This window comes from Spea bombifrons, chromosome 3 (assembly GCF_027358695.1).
Source record: "Spea bombifrons isolate aSpeBom1 chromosome 3, aSpeBom1.2.pri, whole genome shotgun sequence".
Taxonomy (NCBI): Eukaryota; Metazoa; Chordata; class Amphibia; order Anura; family Pelobatidae; genus Spea; species Spea bombifrons.
In genome coordinates, this window is record NC_071089.1 from 64,887,916 (window position 1) to 64,909,837 (window position 21,922).

General features: G+C 33.8%; 1 protein-coding gene across 1 annotated transcript in view; it reads right to left on the reverse strand.

Annotated features, from left to right (window-relative positions):
- Positions 1-21,922, reverse strand: part of GRIK2 (glutamate ionotropic receptor kainate type subunit 2) — a 262,126-nt gene that overhangs the window by 50,965 nt on the left and 189,239 nt on the right. The window contains exons 10-12 of the mRNA XM_053459441.1: positions 20,478-20,591; positions 16,429-16,635; positions 8,254-8,477 (exon numbers count right to left, since the gene is read on the reverse strand). Coding sequence (XP_053315416.1) covers positions 8,254-8,477; positions 16,429-16,635; positions 20,478-20,591 — 545 coding nt within the window. The remainder of the gene's footprint in view (positions 1-8,253; positions 8,478-16,428; positions 16,636-20,477; positions 20,592-21,922) is intronic.

Sequence of the window (21,922 nt, forward strand, 5' to 3'; positions counted from 1 at the left end):
CAACATTAGAACACCTCCTGTCTTAAAAGCCTGCACTTGAAAAACAAAGAATTTTTCATTTCACACTCTGTAGATAAACTAGCATTATGTTCATGGAGTTGATTATGAAGGTTATAATTAAAAATTATACAAAAATAAATCTGACCCAGTTCTATGCTAAAGTTTGTTTTGAGTTGTATTTTGTTCTTAAACAACTTTGAAATTCTGATACTAGAAAAAAAGCTATTAACTGCACCCCTACATCAGTTATTTTTACAAGTATACAAGTATAATGCATACGAGGACAAAATAAATCATATGTATATGTTCACTGAATGTTCTGAATTGTTATATTACCTTAATAGAATATTAGTAATAATTTTATAATATATAAACATAATATACTTATATTACTATATAGATCAAATAATAAAATATGAAAAGATTATATTTGATCATCTGACGAGGAGCCATACTTTTAAAATAGAATTAAATCAACATAATAAAGAAAACAATAATCCTGCAATCCTGTTACACTTCAATAGTTAAATGATGTTCAAATCTAGATTACAATTCTGCATACTAATTTAAGAAATTCAAGTAAGTAGGTAGAACGAATACCCAGAATAAACAGAGAAGAATGAGTCCCCAAGTTCAGATTTTTAGGTATAGAAATATAAAATGTTTCTAAAATGTCCTTTACTTATTGGACACTGGTGTCTGAAAATAAATATCTCCCTCTTAAGCAAACGTTAAGGATATTCCACTAATAACAATGTTGGTTGTTAAATAATATACATTTTCAGCACAACCTGCCTCCTTTCTTAACTGGGTTTGAGTTGTGGTAGATTTCCAGCAACATACCCACCACTATACCCACCAATATATCCACCACTGCCATATTAACAATGGGGCAAATTAGCAACTGCCCCAGTACCGCGTAAGAGAACTTTGACCTATGCAAGTAAATACTAAAATTCTATCTTGTTAATGATTCTGTATACAGGTGGTGAACAAAAAAGTGAAAAAGTGCATTACAATCAAAATACTGTTAATAAGGATGTGTCTAATATGGACACTTTTTAATTCCCTTCTATAATCAGGGGCCAATCCAGAGCCCCTCTTTTGCTACCCTCCACTTCATGGCATATTTTGGCCTCAGTTTTCCTGCAACGCCACTTCCTAATGGACTGGTTAAAAGGGAGATGACTGACCTCCTCAACCGGCCTATTAACACTAAAGAGGGCTGTGCCGATTGATTTCTCCTGCTCCTTGCTGACTTAAAAAGTGGGTTCCCAGCATATGAAGTCACATCCCGACACACAGAAGTAAGGATGGCAGTAAGATGGTGGTAGGTTGCGCTGCCCTGGGTTGGGTAAATACACCACTGGTGCTTCTTGCTATAAAATTTATTAGCATGCTTCTATGATATGATATACAATTTATGAAATTATTTTTTTTTTTGCATCTATCAACATTAAAATGTCAATTAATATGCTATTTTCGAGAAATGCTAACCCTTGTGATTTTATACTTTGTTTAAATGCTTTTTTAGTTGGAAGTCCAATCCAATAGGCTATTTTGGATACCCTTCCCTGTTGGCTATTCAAATTAAAAGTGCATTCTAATTTTACTTTTTACTGCAATATAAGACACATCTTTGTTCATTTATAAACATGGCATACAAAGAATTCACAAAATGTGTTACAGAATTGTGAAGATTAAAGAATGTTAACTGGAAAAAAGGATCTTGTAAAACTAGGAAAAGCCAAGGTTAGAGAAAGCATCATATTTTTGATAAAATGACATATTTGCTTTTCACCCTTAGGCATGGTTTGCACCTGAAAATGAAGTAAAAATATGAAACATAAAATATACTCGCAGCTGTCAACTGAATGAAAATAATAAAAGGTATTCTGAAGGACATTTTCTGTATCTTGGGAATAAAAATGTAAAGACAAAACAGATACGATACTATGTATATTTTATTATTGTTATTTTATAACTAAATTCTATATTTTAATTATAATTTTCTGATATGCATTGCAAAAACATTTTACTATCGCACATTTTATAGTTAATACAGTATTTTTAAAGACGGTTCCAGTTAAGACCGTACATAAAATTAACACTATTTTCTTCCTCAAAAAATCTAAATATATATTTATAATGTCTGCAATTTATTTAAGTAATTTAATAAAGTCCTAAAAGTATGCAGCCAATGTTATTTATTGTTGAGCTAGCAAACTAAGAAAAACAATTAAAAAAAACTGTCACGATCAAATCTTTTACCATAACTAATTACGGTCACTTATAGGTTGTGCTTTTTGATCAATGTGATTATTTTGAAGATATTTATTTTACACATTAACGAAATATAAGCCGAAATATTTGGCACCAATTGGCAACTTAACAATAGGTAAGAGTTATTGTACTCCAAGGAAAAATAATGTAAAATAACAAAATAACGAAAGTCAATTTCCTATGGTATCCTATGGTTCCTATATATATATATATATATATATATATATATATATATATATATATATATATATATACTGTACATCTTTGCAGGGTAAGTTTTGAAATGAAATGCTCTTGTATGTCAATAAAAATACAGTTCTTGGACACCTAGTTCTGAATTATCTGGTAACAGACAACTTGTTTGGACACGTAGTTCACTGAATTAACTTTGTATAAATTACATATAATCAAGTAACTGTAAGAAAAACATTCTACATCTCGATACCAATTTTCACTCTGTGGTCTAGAGTACCAACAAGGTGTCAGTCGTTCAAATTAAAATGTCTAATACAAATTCATTGAAATATATCAGAAGAAAAGATACCACATACTCAATATGCTATATACTATTTAGCCAGCCTTGCTTTCATGGTGCATAAAATGAACCAATTCACAAAGGGAAAATAAAACTCTTACAACTTCAATTTTTTCATGTTAATTGATTTAACGTTTGAGTTATTGTATTTAGTATCGCACTACCATTAAGGATTGGTTATTGGATTACATGTTTCCTTATGGCAAAATCCTTAATGATGAAAATAGCCCATAGCCCTGCTTATTGAAGATGCAGCCACTAATTAACACATAAATGTGTCACTAAGCAGTGTTACCTTGACACACTGAGGGTAAAAGCAGAAAGGGTATTGGCCAGAATCACTGACAGCTGAGACTGAAGAATTTTTGTTGTGTAGAAAAACACCACCAACTTTAACCACCACTAACTGCTATGCTATAACATTCACATGCATCTCTCATGTCCCCCAGTGTAATTATGAATCTTTATAGCTTTCCGTTGTACCAATAACACAACAGGGTCTCAACTTCACATGTATGCGAGTCGGCAAATATTGTGCATCTGCACAAGTGGAATAAAAGTCCTACTCACAAACTCACTAAAGCCAACATGCACTTGAATCACTTTCAATTAGCATACAGTTGACTGCAAGAGAGTTGAGTTAATATGAGTTGAAAAAAGCAAGCAACTTGCAGATTGATTAAACCATGCTTTGAAAATCAAAGTTGGAAGTTTTATGCAAGGACATTCACACGCACTTGCAAACAACTTACGTGTTATATGTGAGGACATGCAACCTCAGCCATGTCTGGTCAGTTGAATGAACTGTAACTCAACTGATTATTAAACTTCTTAGTAAATAGACCCAAACATGAGACAGATCAAAAGTATTAGAATTGACCTACACAATTGTAAATGTAAGCAAAATATTATAGAAAATTACTTAAGTTATTCGGTATCTAAATTAGATAATTAAACAAATCCTCCAGACAGATTACAATTGTAATATACAAGAGATGAAAACTGTGCTCCATATTTAAATAACATAGTTATTAAGGACATGTATTCAGAGTCCTTTCTGTGAAACCGAATGTTAGGCCTTTGTCCATCATTTAGTGTTATCTAATCTAGTTCCTGCCAGGTTTCAACAGAACAAACTGAGGTTGAAAGGTTAATAATTAACAGCATCATCAGGTTAAACAGGAACAATCAATATGCTGCTACTGTCTTTGCTTTGTAGAGCTACTAAATCTCTTGGGACACTCAAGCAGTAACCAATTTACTTACTTTGTTGAGACAATGTGCCATATAAATGCTCTATTCTAGGGCTGCATGCCCTAGGATTGTTTATAAATCTTGCAATCAGATTCAGTGCATTAAATTATATTCCATCTTGTTTCCAGAAACACTAAAGACAATAAGATGTTTATACATTAAGACAATAAGATGCATTGGAGAGTTCAAATAATCATTACCCTTTATCTACCAGAATGAATAATTTATCAATGGACAAGGAGACTAATACAATAGTACAATGTAAATTATATTATATATTATATTTAGATTGCAATAAAATCACTAGCACATTGTTCAGACAAAATAGTAATTTTGACACAATATCCTTCATTGCACACTATCCCATACGTCCCAACATTTCAGGTGTCCATTAGGCAGGGCTGTATTCAGGCGTGGGCACAGCTGGCCTGGAAGTGAGTGAGTGAGGTGGAAGACTCCGCCACCAACCGGACTTAACCAAATAGCAAAATAGAAGTTGCAATAAAGGCCAGCATAGAAACTTTATAAACTAAGGACAAAAATAGGCGTCATTCCTGTTGCAAACACAGAATTGATCAGCATTACTGTTGCCAGAACAAATAATCAGTATTTTTCTGATACCTTGCTACAGCACAAAATAAGATACCACATAATAGATGACGGTTCCGGTGCTAGCGCAGCTGTCAGGCATTCTCTGACAGCTGTGTCAATCCTGACAGCTTTGTAAACAAGACCCTCCTGAACCCCACAAGTACTACAATCAACAAAGCAGAGCAATAAGAAATCTGATCGATATGGTTGCAAACCCTGTTTTACGTTATGCTTATCGGTAAACTCAACTAAATCCTTAATAGTTATTTTAAACAAATTGTAGAGAACCCTTTCAATAAATAAGTCATTTTTTATTATATGATATTGAAATAATAGTTTAACACTACTTAAGCAAAAGTCTTAGCTTTAGTAATACTCCTGTTTTATCTTTTGTAATGATATATTATTAACTTCACCCTGGACCAATGCTTTGCACCATATCCTGTGAAACCACAATTTTGTTAAGAAAAAAAATATATAACTGAATGCATTTTTTTTTCTTGAAATAAAAAAATAAACTAAATATATGTTTTAAACAAATGAACTGTTGAAGCATTGAGTTTCCTTTCTAATGAGGAAAATAAGAGGTATTATACAATATATATAATATATAAGAGGTATTATAAAAACAATAATGATAACAAAAAAGTAATGGAAATTAATAAAATTAACAAATGTAATGTTTAGTAGTTATTAAAACATCTTGACAAATGTCAATAATTTTATAAAGATTACATAATTCTAAATGTTTGGATGCTATGAAGATGTAATATTTGGTGGGACTTTTTAAAGACATTTCCTATAAAATAAAAGTGAAAACACTTAAAGAGGGGAAGGGATAGATAGATAGATGGATAGAGAGATAGATAGATAGATAGATAGATAGATAGATAGATAGATAGATAGACATTAATATATATAAGTGAAAAATCTGATTGAATGATTATTGCCCATGGAAATAACAATTTTGTGCACAAAATATGTTGTTAAACACATACATAAAGAGAAGTCTTAAAAGTTACTGTCTGATTAGCTGAAATGTATAGCACTACTGATCTAAACAACTTACCCAAATCTTCATTCTAGGTGATAAAAAAAAGGTGTTTGGTGCATATTCTGAACCAACTTAGATGACAGTTGTAGCCCTTTCCTCATAATAAACTTGAAAATGCCAGTAACAACCAAGAGTTAATATAGGGATTTTTTTTCTTCATTGCTTCAATTACTTCCACTACAATCCATGTGGTATATGTATATTTTTATATAAATGAAAAATGCTGAAAACACCGAATCATAGGATATACTTTGCTTAGTAACATTTTTGGATGTTGATCAAACAATCAAAAGGAACCGTCAAATAAAATGTGAAATACACAGTAGCCAATTCTGGATATTTTTTTTTTCAAAGCCAACAATTTAAAGTTGACTGCTACTCTAAATAAAATCCCTAACAGAAAGGTTAACAATAAGCATTGCTGACTTAAGTAGTGACTATACATTAAAACTATATAAACCAGAAATTCATTAGGTACAATAGCTTTTCAATATTTAGGAAATTTATGAAATGTCCATATATATATTATTTTATTATATGTTCATAATGTGTCACACTGTGTTAATATCAGTGTCCAATAGTGGCTCTATGTATGTGTGATGGAAACACACCTCTTAATTATTGAATTCAGGTGTTTTAATCAGACCCATTGCCATAGGTGTATAAAATCAAGCACCTGTATAGTGTATATATATATACATATATGAGTATATATATATATATATATATATATATATATATATATATATATATATATATATATATATATAAAGATGGATAAAAATATAGATTAAAAGATAGATATATAGATATATTCAAGTTTTGAAAACATAAATGAGTGATCCTCCCAAAAGGAGTAAACAAATCTTTCAAACACCTTCTGCAAGTTCTGCAAATTATTCTAAAACTTACAGAACATGTAAGCACAAAACAAAAAAACTAGAACCTTTTATCTATTTCTTGGTAACTTTTGTCAAGTATTTGAAGCAAGGTGAAAGACCCTCTTGCTTTAAGGAAAATGGGCACTTTGACCGGAAAGGAATTCATCACCTCATTAAAGGCGTGCTATTATTTAATTATAAAAAGGAAGATGGGGAAAAAAAAATAATAAAGCAAAAATGCAATTATTGGGATAGTAGAAAAGGACATACTGTAGAATATGAAAGAAAACTGACCCTTTGCATGATAGAATAATATATTTTTAGCCCTATATCACTAAATGGATTAACTTACCTTTCAGCAATATTTTAACCTGTGGTCTACTAATTGACTCTTTTAGTTATAAAGGCAACAATCCATGCACTTCAACTAATGTTAATAAGACTCTCACCAATTATTTTATTTTTTTATCATTTCCTATGCTGACGATTACTGGAGTACACATGGAAAAACTTTCTTTAAAAGGTATTTATTTGTAAACACACAATTGTTTACCTCCCAATTATTAAAGTAAACTGGTTAGTTATGCATAATAAATGATTGTGATGCAACACTGAAACGTGCACTTGTTACCATAGCAACCAATGAAATTGTTGAAAGTCAGCATAGTGAGTATACCACTGTTCAAACCTTCTACCTTTCAACTTTTAATACAGCCCCACTGTTTTTATACTGCAAACATTTTATAAAGAGACTTTCTGTCTCTATGTTATTTCTAGAAATTGCCATAGGTTTAACCAAGAGCAACATATATATATATATATATATATATATATATATATATATATATATATATATTATCAAAAATTCAAGATTTGCGTGTGTAAGGGAGCAGTGTATTTGTCACAGCACCCTCCTCTGTGTCCCACTGCAGTGAAGTGGTGGGGATCGTGTCACTCCCTCTGACATGCACATCAAGTGGGGGCCAGTAGGCCATGCCCTTGAATCAAGACCACATTTCTGGGGATGGGGAGACGCCTCCTTTGTTACCCCAGCAACAGTGGTGTTTCTGCTCATCTGGAGGTATAAAGCTCCAGAGCACATGCTGCCCAGTCCCATGTAATTCTGCAGCTCAGCTTCCAGAAACCCAGCATTTGCTTCTGCTTTCCTGTTCCCTGTTCCTGCGCTCCTGTACCCCATTTTGGACTCCTCTGTTACTCTGCTACCTGCCCTTTGGATTTGATGCCCTTGGACTTTTTTGGGGTTTTGTTTTGTCACTCCTTGCTATTGGGTTACAATCTTCCAACATGCGTGATAAAAAATATTTTGTTGTTTGTGATCCATGTCATATATTTCTTACATCTTTTATTCCAACCACCTAAGACAAACCTGGTGTACCTGAGTTATAATAATTAGGACTATCAAGCATATTGCTGACTTTGGTTTCTGTTTCAGTGATAATTTATATTTGTAATATAGACACTGAGAAGTAAGATGGCCCTGATTAACAATCATTGGTGAGAGTCTTCAATGTGACTTGACCTGCACAACATCATCGTAAAATATATAAAATATAAGGAAAGTGACATTTGACAATTATTGTTGGTAAATAAAATGCAAAATAATTGCCAAATATGCACAAATGTAGACATGTTACCTGGCTATGACAAAGAGCACACAACTGACACCCAAGTAAGCCAGCAGAATATACATCCAGATATCAGGAGAAAGAGGATTCAGGAAGGAGAAGACGCCTGGGTTTGTACCATTGGGCTTTCGGTACAAAATACTTATTCCAAGAGTCATGAATGGCTTAGTAAAGTCGATGACCTGTTCTCGCATATAGGTTATAGCCAGTGGCGCAACTGCAAGATCAGCTTTCTGTTGAGAGAAACAAAAAGAAATATTGTAAGTGAATCCAAATCAAGAACAATGTAGAAACCTTCATCAGAAAGATTTCAAACTGAAGTTACAAAGATGGTACCCCTACCCAATTTAACAAGACTATAAAAAAGAGCCAATATCCTGATAGATGGTGCAAAACATTAACATGAATCAAATGCAAAAAATAAATGCCATCTCTGATTGTTTTAGGTTTACTAGGTTTATAACTGGCACTGGATTCATATTTGTTTTCAAAAGCAAATTAATGTAGTATTGTTTTGTAAGAAACACACTAAAGTGCATGTAAGTTGTCCTGCAGAGCTTTGTGTCAAAACAGTTTCCTACTTTCTGTGTTTCGAAAAGAAAGTTTATAGACAAGATCTTAAACATCAGACTGAACTTTCAAGGAATAAAAAAAAAACATGCTGTTAGCTGATTTAATACACTCTATGATCGGTTATTTCAAGCTTACTAGAATGTGTTTTAGTTGCAATAAAATATACGTAGAGTTTCCCGGGAAAGATTGCCTACAGCAAATATTTTTAATAGCAATTTCCAAGGTCATTCTTACTAAATGCGTCTTTATATAAAATGCATTGTAGTAGATTTTGAATGGAAGTACTTTTATCCACAAGTCAGAATATAATTTTATAGCATGACTACTGGAATGGAAAGGTAAAATTATAGACATGTAGCCACAAACTGGAATATTTTTAAGGCATCCAGTCACATGCGAAAGGTTAGTGGGACGCACCGTCTGGCACCAAACAAAGCAAAAATTCAGTTCATTCCAAGTGAATACTATTTAAAACAAAACACCTATATAAGGCATAAATATTGGGTATTCTGCCACACTACATGGACGTATATTGCTTAGCCCACCACTACATCAAAGTACCCAAGATTGGTGAGTCCTATGTAATGTTCCATGGCTATGTTGCTTACCAAGGAGGAACAAGAGCAGAAAGAAGAAAAAAGAAAATGGGAAGAACAAAAGGAAAAAGGGAAGGAGAGAAAGTGAGAGAAAGAAAAAAAGAACAGAGAGTGGGAAAAGAAAAAAGTGTTGGGGGGAGTAAGAAGAAAGAGAAATTGGGCGATAGAAATAAGAGAGAAAAAGGTGGAGGTCATTTTAATGCTGGATAAACATATATATTTTTTATTATTTCTAATAGAGGTTTAAATCATTACATTGATATTCAGAAAAGACAAAATATATTATACTTGTTAGCTGTCAGAAATGATAATGGTATCATTCATTACTTGTAAACGTGTCCTAGCGCAGATGTATATTTTTTGTTGTGTATCTGTTATTATGGTTTAACAAAGTAAACCAAGTGTTTATGAAACATATATCAAATGTGACATAAAAAGTCACTTTGGTGAATTCCAAAAACAGTTATTAAATCCACTATAGCAGAATACTCTTTCCTATTCTGTATAAAAGTAAGGCGCTTGAAAGTATTTTATATTATGCTTCAAGCACAAACCCTTGGAGTGATACAGAAGAGTAATCATCCACTAGTATGTCTTAAGGATTCAAGTGAACTTTTCCTTTTTCTATCTGCCTCAAAGGGAAAAATAAGATTAGTTTATGTTTCATCCAGTCACCCAGCTGTACCTTTTCAAGACACAATCAAGTGATGACTGATATTCTTTATCTTATGGGTACTACACCCAAAGGCATATAGAACTCTATAGAATTCTAAGAAAAGTCTGCAAAACATTGCAATGCATTACCACAATCTTTGATAGAACAGATTACAGATATAAAGATAATTTAGGCTTCTTTGTTGCCAAGCACAATGTTGTTAGAATATTCGAAAGCTGCCCTTTAAATGTGTATAAAGAATTACTTTCTGTATCAAAGGTTTCAAGTGGTCATTATTGTTGACCTCATAGGAAGATGTTTGAAATATTAAATAATGACAACGCAACAGAAAAAAAGGACTTCATTATTTAAAACCAAACATATAGATATAATGTATTGAGAAATGTCTCTCATTTCTTAACTCAGTTATAACAATGGGATGGTTTTACTTCCCATTGTCAGAAAGAGGGGTCTTTAATTCAAATTTAGAAACAAGTGAGAGTGAGGATCTAGAATACTTATCTTTTTTTTTTTTTTTTTACAATTACTCCATTTCAGATACTTTTCGGCATGGGAGTATTTTGAATGTTGCAATGATTTACAAAATGCCAGTACTAAGAGTAATGTCTTATTTGTAACAACATTTGTCTCATAGACATAGGTTAAGCATCTATTTGAATCTACTTTTACACCATCATTTTACTTAACCAGGGCTATGTAACACTACTAGGTCGAGTCTCTTGAGTGCAAGTTTTGAATGCTGCTGACAAGAGGATTCTTTCTGAAGTCCTGACCAATGGAGCATCAGGGTATTAGCTCCAGCTGATCATCGTTTTAAGCCTTTCAATAATCCTCATTCACAGCCAGCCTTTGCTTTTGGATGGTCCTGCCTATGTTCAGTACTAGTGCATTGCTAATTGTCTAGTTCCTGTTTGTTTCCCACTGCTACTTCTGGCAGCCTGATTTTGGCTTTGGAATTTGTTTATCCAATTTCCGGTATCCTAACTTTGGCTTTGACATTCGTTTATCCGATTTATCCTACCCCAATCAACTATTCTTACGATATCCAACTAACAGATTGAAGAGGGCACTTGCAGTTCATCCTATGGCCGACTGAACCTAAGGGCTCAACTTGAGCGGGAACCGGTTGGAAAGTAAAAAACGCCACTTTAGCTCCAAGGGTATCACTCTTTTAGTGGTACACATTGATCTCTGCTCAAAGGTTCTGCTTCAACACGCCAAGCATAACATTGAGTAACATTTGTGCAAAAGATAACTCTCAACGCACATACACTCAACAGAAGAAGCAACTCACACAGCCATTAACTTGCAAGTTTCCAATGAGCTAACTTAAAACATATAAGCCATTTTAGAAAAGAAACAGGGGATTCCAGGATCCCCTATTGACTAAGGGGAGGCGGTAGTTGCCCCATATTCAACCACCCCAAAAGGAGTGATGTGGGGCAATCATATATATTTGGGGAGATATTGCTCAAATATACCCCCTTCACCCTCATCCCCTGCTCAAGTATATTATTGATAAATATGATTAAAAAATACCCTATGGAAGGCACAACCTCGAGTTGTGTCTACCCCTCATCCTCATTATGTTGCCAGTGGGATGAGGCATCCACCAACTGGGGTGATAAGGCTTAAATGTACAAAAGGCTTCTTTGGAACGTCTATGGGTTCTGCCTAAACAAAAAATATGAATCTAAATGTAGGCCTCATTAACTCACACGAATGTCCAAAAATAAGCAAGGGGCCCGAATGAAGTTGAAATCTCTGACTTTTTTATTTGAATTTTGCTTTCCACACTCACACTCTGTTATGCTCTCTCACTCTCTCTGTGATGCTCTCTGTCACACGCTCTCTCACATTTTCCCTCGATGTCTCCCTAATTTTTGTTCTTCACTTCTTCTTCATGTTCTCTATATCAACATTCTTTTTTCTCCTCTGGTGATCTGCTTTTTCTGGTGATCAGCTGTGTTACCCAGGTCTCCTGGATCACTTCTGGAACAGGGCAGACCCTTAGCGCGCACCACAAGAACAACCTATCCCCTAATTGGAAGAATGGCATGAGAAACTAGTCGGATAAGCTAATGGAGAACTTTCCTCTGTAGCATCACATGAGGTAAATTTGGAACTTTCCCAAGTTGGGCCTTACTATGGGGTAAGCTATTTAAGTATTGTCCTTTTCTGGTTAAGTTAGTCTCATACTTTCCTTTGAGTATGTTTTGCACTTTAACAAAATGTGTTTTTTTTTTATCCTTACGATGTCTTGCGTTGTGTCCAGTGCTTAGCATATAAACCGCTCCTCTACTAGAGCTCCTGCAGCTGACTGGGGGAGCTTTAAAGAAAGTGGTCCCTTTTCTGCTGGCTTTTATTAATTTGGAACGAGGAATTGATTCTACACAATTGTAATTATATATTGTTTGCACAAGCAAGACTGGATTTGAAATAGACTGGACAATTATCTGCTGGAAGATTCACTATATTAGGATGAATCACTAAAACAAATATTACTGCTTGTCTAATTCTAGATCAAACATGTGTGAAGCAGAACTATTAAAAAACAAACAGAAAAAAATAATCTTCCTAAGTGCTAAAGAATAATTCAAATGAAGTGGAGTGAAGAATGAAGGTTAAAGCAATATTGCCACCATGGTTTGAATGCTGATAGTTTTGTGATGAAATTGAAGAATGCAGTATGCATAAAAATTACTTTTCACACTAACCCATATTTTTCTACTGCAATAAGGTAAATGTTACAAGGTATTGACATTTAGAACAGCTATATTAAATTTAGTAAGTGAAGTATTTTTTTAAATAATGCATTTTGATAGAAATGCTATGATAATGATACTGCAAAATGGTGTTTAATTAAACATTGTATTTATTAATTTTTGATATAAAATATAACTTATATATATATAAAAGTTAAAACATTGAAATAGAAGGTAGTGTAAATGTATTACACTTTAATTCATCTCCGTGTACATGCCGCTACATGATAACAATATTAAGAGTTGAAGAATAGAACTATATTTCTTTTTGAAATTATGCAGAGTATCAATAAACTTACTAGATGAAATCAATATGCCTCAAGGAATACATTAATAATTTGTTTTTAAAATATATTAAACCTATTAAATGAAAAGCTATAATTAGTAAGTATATATAAACATCCATTTTAATTTAGAGCTACCCTCCTAGGGATAAATGATTATTTAGATTGCTTGAAGTACTCAAAAAAGTAAGAATAAAAAGTCATAACAAAGTTTGTTTAATTGATACATACTAATGACAGACAGTGGCTTTAGAATAAGCACATATTATTGTTATTGTTTGTTATTACAGATCTTTCTAAAAAGGTATTCACTTAGTATTAAAACAATTAGGAAAACAGATTATAAACTTTATGAAATATTGTTTATTGGATTGTTTTGGTTTATTTTTGTTTTTCTTACTCATGCTTTTATTCTAGCTAATTAATGACACATATTTTGACCAATAGATTTGCAATGCTATATTACACAATAGATTGAATTAGAAACTATTGTGTAGGATGTGTCTACATAACACTACATAACCTATATTGAGACATGGTGATAACAAAATTCATTAAAAAAACCAGGAAGGTTTAATAAAGAATAGCATCAATTAAATATAATTTAGCTATCATCTATGTATATGTAATATGATGGAAATGCAGTCTTATGGTTTTTATAAAATAAGAACATAATGTGGTGAAATATGTAAGAAAATATATACAGGGTATAGCTACTATATCGCTATAACCTTCTACAACCTTAAAGCTCATGAGGTTTGGTGAACTCACCATAAGAGCTCATGACGAAAGCTACCCTTCATCTACTTGTTATCAAATCCAGTACAAAAGACACTGATAGCTATGACATACCAGATAGGAACAATGAAGAGAAATCTCTGCCATGATATGTCTATTTCTGTTACTTTCACACTATAAACTGTATATTATATTCTCCCCTGTGTAAAAACATACATACAGTAGTGCTTGGCAAATCTGTAGACACATGTGGTTCAAATATGCAGTCTAGACCCTAAAGTGTTTTAAGAAATGATGACAGGAACACCTATGAAACACCAACATCATTTTTTATACATAACCCTGGCTCTATACTAAAATATATATATATATATATATATATATATATATATACACAATTAATTCTGCTGGGCAATCAGACCACCACCCTGCACAATAGTTCTATAAAATACATAGACCCTTCATGTTTGATATGGGAAATTATTAAGGGAAAGACAGAACAAGTAAAAAATGTAGTCTACTACATTACATTTTATATTATTATTAATATTAAGTAGGAAAAGATACAATATTTTATATGTAACATAATACAATCACAAGCCAAGGCTCTTAGTGATGAATTGAAACATATTGATATTGTTGAATTTTTTTGAAACCACTTTAACTTTTCATATAATTTGGTGCAATATATGATTTTATGAGCTTTGTCTTCCCTATTTGCTTTTTAATAATGCCAGAGTAGAAAATGTACAAAAATTAATCTTAAAAATTAAAAGATATTTTTTTTCCAGTTTAGTCTAACAATGACATTGAGCCATTGAACAGAAAAGTACTTTAAAAATTAAAAGATATTTTTTTTTCCAGTTCAGTCTAACAATGACATTGAGCCATTGAACAGAAAAGTACTTTAACATGAAAGAAGGGATCCACGTGCCAGCACCGCTAATACACATATGCAAAGTATAACAAATAAATATAACAAAAGAATGTATTTGTCAGAAAATACATACTTGCTTCTTTCAGAAGAAGCACTTGAAGCTTGAGCTACTAAGCTCTTAAGATAAGCCAACTTTATGATATATGTACATTTTTCCGTATCTATTTTACTCTCTATGCATCCAATATCTTAACAAAATTATTATCCTTGGCTAGAGCTCAAGTTCATTATCGTTATTAGTCTTCAAGTAGATAAATGATGTTTATTTTCATTTTTCTTTTATTTTTTACATATCTCTAAGCTGACGTCATGATGTCAGTTAGGGTTACATCTTTTCAGCATTTTTTGTGTAGTGATATTTTACAGGACACTAATCATTTTTTTCCTTTAATCTGTAATTGCTCTAATTCATATAACTCTGGGTCTGATTTGTCTACCGCAAACATGGCCATTTCTCCTAATATATTATTGGAGTTCTACAGTATATTCCTGCTTTTTAACCGAGATCATGAAAGTTCATTCCAACAGGTTTATGTAAGTAATAGATGATGATGTCCCCCTTGCAAATGTACAGGGATTCTAAAGAACCTCTCATATGCATTAAATTATTCTCATTTCTGATTGTGTCAGATATTGTACATAATGTACATAATATTCAAAGGTGCTGAAAATTTGTATCATTACTGTACTTATCACTAGTTAGCTTCAGATTTGGCTCGTTAAACATCCTGGGGGGAAAGGAGGTCTATTGATAAAAAAGATATGCAGTTAATCCTAAATTTGACTGACCACTTGATTTTTTAACAAACAAACAGAAACAGACGATTTTTTTCTGGTAACAGGACTGTTGACGTATATAATATTTACTATTTATTAGACCTGAAACAACGAATCGATAAAATCGATAATAATCGATAACGGGAATCGTTGTCGACGATTTCCGTTATCGATTAATCGAGTGATGGATTCGTCGTTGGAGCGCTCGGCTCCTTTCACTTACCTCCGCCAGCGTTCCCCCGTTTCTGCTGCAGAGCTCTGTAGTGTCCGTCTGCCTGAAGTTACGTAATGACGGATGTGACGCGCGTGAACGATGAAGATTTGAATAAAGTTTTGCGGTTGAGCGTTGTAAGTGAAACGATGCGGTAGCGGAGAGAGAGAGAGAGAGAGAGAGAGAGAGAGAGAGAGAGAGAGAGAGAGAGAGAGAGAGAGAGAGAGAGAGAGAGAGAGAGAGAGAGAGAGAGAGAGAGAGAGAGAGAGATTGCCGGGTGGGAAACTGATGGGGCAGAGTGTGGGTGGGTGCAGGGCATTTCATTAAATTATTAAATTTATTTTTTTTATCCGATTAATCGATTAATCGAAAAAATAATCGGCCGATTAATCGATTATTAAAATAATCGTTAGTTGCAGCCCTACTATTTATTAAATACATTTTCCACAAGACTTATATCTTGTCTACATCTTACACATTCAGCTTGTTCATCACCGTGGAACACAGCATAAAAGGGAAGCAAAACATTATTCAACATCAAAGAAAAAATAGTATTCAGCATGAGAGTAAAACATTGCAGCATGTTAATTATCTGATTCATATGTAAAAAAGGAGATTTTGACTTACATGGTCCATTAGTTCACGGACCATCCCATTCCATTGCTGAGTGGAGTCTTCCTTGGCTCCATATTTACCGTCCTCCACTAGTCTGATCTCATATTTGAATCCAAGAATGTGAGATAATTTCATGAGTAGATCAATACAATAGCCCTCAAATCTCTCGTTTCCATAAAGTGGTTTATCAGATTTCTTAAACATCACATATGGCTCTTCCTGTAGGATTAAAACATTTTTATAATTGTCAAATACCCAATTTAAATCACACATATAGAATGCTAAATGTAAACCCCTGACCTTTTTTTTTCTTTTCTTCAACTTAAGTCTTAAAGGAATGTAAAATAATTTTACAGTAATAAATTAAATTGCCTAACTTGCACACAACATCTGCTACTACATTTTGTAGTGCTAAAAAAATGTGATACCAGGATCAGAAAATTCTGTCAATTCCATCTTGTAAGGTTTGTTTACTACTGTACAGAAAATGTTCTTTATTGAGAAGATGCTCAAATCAAGTAAGTTATTGTATTCATGCTAATTATAGCGGTTGAAACGAGAAATAAGTAAAATACTGCTTTTTCTTGACCCTGCACAGTTACATTTGTATCTATATTGGCAAAACAAATGCTTAAATCAATAAAATTATTGTATTCATACTTATTGTAGCTGATGAAATAAGAAGAAATTAATATATTGCCCATTTTCATTTGTTGCTGCTATATAGGCAAAATGGTAAAGTTACAAAATGATGCACATATAGAAAAATGAACATTCATGTATACATTAATTCTTGCTGCTATATTTCATCAGACTAGAATCATTCTATTTAGTTTTATTCATTTTGGAGAATTTCTGGCCTCACTAGAATTCCTGTGCATAGGGCACATGCTTTATAATCATAATCCTAAAAAAAACCCATATAGCACAGTTTATTTAATGGAGAGACCAACCACTAGACAAACTCTCTTGAATGTGTTAATTGTTAAGGACATTTAATCTACCAAAGTTCACCACTATATACATATAGATTGAAGAGGTTCATAATTTCACCGGATCATCAGAAAATATTATTTTCATTACTGTAAAGTTAGAAGTGTTATATTTCACATACTTAGCACAGCACCGCCCAGGGAAAGTGGACATGTGATTTATTTGGGGTGACAAGGTTAATACATCAAATGTCATGTCTTAAATAACTTGATTTCATAGACACTGGAGTCAGAACCTAAAATTAGTGAAATTAGAATCTAGTTAAAAAGCTATTATAAGTGTACCGCAGAAATAATAACCATGCTTTTTTATCTGTAATTGGAAAAAAGCTCTGCTTATCACATATATTCTGCTACATTATTAAGGTTATCATTATTGTTTATTATTAGTAAAGCAATTATAGAGTGTCCCATGTAATAGGAAAGCAATGATAAGCTATTACAGCAAAGAATTCACATTGAATTATCAATAGAGAAAATATAATATAGCAGCAAAGTTATAATTGATGTGAGATAACTTATGTCCTGGACATTTTATGATTGTCACCTGATCCCACCATGATTCTTTTGATAAAATATAATTTGATCATTTTGGTATATTCATTGTGGTATATTACTGGTAGGCTGCTGATCTAGTTCTAGTTTTATATGGTTAATGAAATCCCATCTTCAGAAACCATCAGTGGTGGCACAATTTGAGCGTGATCGGGCACGCAAAGTTGAAATGAGGGTGGCACTTACAGTAAGCCAGTTTGGTGACCTCTGCTGTGCTTAGGTTGTTAAAATGAAATACATATCTTGTACCAACACAGCATTAGGAAATGTCTGCACATTTCTGAATATAGATATGACTCAGGTCCCTAAACATCAGGATGACTGGTATTTGGCATTTTGATATTTGGAAATTTCTATTGTGTATTTTAATTCTTGTGAGTCAGAAGTTGCATTGATTTACTATTTTATATTCAAAGTGTGATGGCTGGATGATGCCTAACCAGTGTAGTATTTTATAGTATTGGTTTATCTACTAATTAGCTATGGCTATAAGATGGTCTAAGCATCTACATTCAAAAATGTAGTATAAATAGGTTTAACTCTTAAAATGTCTGTTGTGCGTATAAAAGTAATTATCTTTAACAAGTTCTTATTGAAAAGTTGTGCTCTTGCTGTGATATGTTTCTAGTAATATGTACATTTTTAGGATGAAAATGAGTATAATTAAAAAAAATAGCTATGGCACCTACAGTTTTAGAATATCAACTAATATATATATGTGTATATATGTATATATATAAGGTTTTTATGAATAGAATGCAGGGCCAGCACCACGCCCCAGAGGGTGCCTCCTTTATGGCTCTGCCACAGGCACTGACTGGGAAGATCATAAGTCCTCCCGTCACCAGCCCTTTCTCTGCAGAAGTCAGGGGTCATGTGAACTCCAAGCACTCAGATTCCAGGGACCGTGGGGACGGCGGCTGTACAAGAGCCAGACTGAGATGAGCCCTTACTGGGAGAAGACCTGAGACCTGAGAGAGAGGAGACCACTGGGGGTGATATATGGGTGCTGGGGCAAATCCCGTGGTGCAATCTGGATGCTGGGGCAATTTATGTGGGTGCAATGTGGATGCAGGGGCAAATCCTTATGTATGCGATCTGGGTGCTGGGGTAGGTCCCATATGCAATCTGGGTGCTGGGCAACTCCTGTGCATGTAATCTTGGTGCTGGGACAAGTCATATGCATACTTGGGAACTTCTGGGCTCTGGCTATGCGGAGCCTGCCCTCGCAGCCAGGACAGCCCATTGACTCCCATTGATGTCAGGAGGCAGTCTTGGTGATGTCAGGAGGCATTCTTGCTGATGTCAGGAGGCATTCCAGCTGATATCGCAGGAAACACCCCCATTTAAAGCCTGTCAAGACCCCACTCTCACGACCCATTGAATTCGGGTGTTGACCCAGAGAACCGGAGAACCGATGCTTCTCCCAGAGTTATCTGTGTCAAACCAGGAGAGAGTTCCCAGGGATGGTCATATGTGTGCAGTCTGTGTGTTGGGCAAGTCCTGTGTGCAATCAGGGTGCTAGGCAAGTCCTGTGGATGCAATCTGTGTGCTGGGCAAGTGATGTGATGGCAAGCTATTATTATTAATTACAAATCTATCATTAATATCATTCCGCAATTAATATATAACAGTGTTTGACCATTATTAATATTCAGGGTAACTTCCAAACAGAAATAAAATTGTACATGTTTGTATGATTATGTTGGACCATACAACTTAATGTTTATATTTTTAATCTAATTTGTTAAAAAAGTATAATATACATAATACATGTTTTTTTGGAAGTCAGACCCTAGGCAAACAAGCATTTACCACAACGTTTACTATGCTGTCTGATTCTGATTCTTCAAGCATATCATTTATGGCGTCCTCAAATAATTGCTAAGAAATAAGATTCATTTATGCTGTAAGAAACACATTGGTAGAATTACAAATAGGAAGATATGTTTATTGATGCAGGTGAATACACTACATATCCAATGATGAACAATGATTATACCATTAGGGCTGACCCAAGGGGGGTGAAGTTGTTCCTTTGTTAGAGAATTGCAGAACTAATACCTTTAAGTGGAAATTCTTACTTTCATTTTTTTTTAAATGTCTATTTGCAGGCTTCTGTGCTACTAAAGTGACGGTTAGTGAGAAAATCCATACATTTGTTCTAGGTCAAAAGCCTTCATAACAGTCGTTCTGCTTTCATTAATCTGTCCTAAAATGTCTACCTGCTTACATAGTTTCGTTTCTGCCTTTTCTTTTAATTTTTGCACTTGTAAACAACATTATACAAAAAAAAGAAAATAGTTAATAGAAGATTAGCATCAACCCACTTCCATGTTCCATGGATATGTTTATCTGTTTTTCAGATTAAAATCTCAATAGAATAAACTACATTTTTTGTACCAAATGCATTAAATGAATGCAAAGATGTACTTTACACAAACTAAAATAGAAATTTTCCCATGTGATATTTCGGCATAAAATATATTTTACCATGAGCTAAACAAGTCTTACCAAGATAGTGGTGACAATTAGAGATCTGTTAGATAAGGAATCTGTTATATTTGTTGGTTTTTCTTTCTGGCTTTCTGTCATGTTTAAGCCGCTTGCAGGGTCCCAAGTCCCAATCTGTAAAACAGAGCAGATGATTTGAAATGTTATTTAAGTTTATTGTTACGGAGGAATGAAATGCAAGCGTAGTACCTCATTATCCCATACACCTACATTTAAAGTACCATGTAAAAACCAAACGTGCCATTATCTAAAAGAATGTTTTTTTATATATATTTTAAACACATTGAAAGTGAATCCCTTCAGTTCAAGACTTAAGTTGTTACTTTAACACTGTCCCTTATTGTTTAATGAAGGTGTGTAGTTATTTTTTCTTCAATAAAATATTTATTTGAAACTTAAATCCAGGAATGAAATGACTGTATTCAGATCAGATTCCTCTTATGCTGCATATTGATCTCCGCTTATTCCAGTTTTACATTTTTTTTTTAGAAAAGCCTTGGAATTAAGCATTGGTGAATGAGCTACATGATTAAGGATAAGAAAGGAATTAGACTATACATAGTGCAGGAATTATATTTTTAAGACTATAGGCAAGAGTCCTCAGTGATATGAGTGGTAGTCACATATTTCTCATTCTAGAAAAGCCCCGGTGGTAAGCATGTAAGCAGTCATAAAATAGCTGCTTTATGGAGTATGAAACAGTAAGGACATACATAGCCCAGAGTTTAGGTTATTTAAGACTGAATCCTCATGGGGATAATAGCCTATTCAATAACAGCACTGGCAGTAAGCATTGGTAAAAAGATTGCTTTATTTAGTATAGAAAAACCAATCGCATACAGAATACAGGTTTAGGTTCTTTAAACGTGGGATCAAGTATTGAGTGGCAAATGCGAGGGAGTAGCTTGTAACTAAGGTCATGCGAGACTATAAAAGGATGGTCTGAGAAGGTGCCAGCTTTCTTTGGATAATTTGTCGCAAGGAATTGTTTATCTCCCCCGCTTTTTTTCTTTTAGGTTAATCTAAGCGGAAGTGGTGCAGGTCTTTGAGGTCTGACATCAGTGCAGGAGTTTGCTGTCCAAGGCACAGCTAAGTGTTGTGGCACTAGTGAAGTAGCTAAGTGCAGGACTCTTCATGGATCCATGGACTATGGAGGGTAGTATTGTGGCAACAGTGTAGGGGAGGTTACGGTGGTAGCCACCCAGTAAGGTCAATATTATGCCTATGTCAGAACTCTCAAGGACCACATCATAATTTTTAGAGAAAAAATTCAGTTAGCCAGTTCAGTTTGGTTAATATGGTTATATTGTTAGTTTGCTAAATATACAATTAAATTGTTGCAGTGTTTTCATAGACAATGTGGCCAGGGGTTTAGCGCAGGAATGCGCAATTCTTATCGCCCAATGCCCGGGACATGCAGTTCCAGGCGCCGGGCAGGCAGCAGG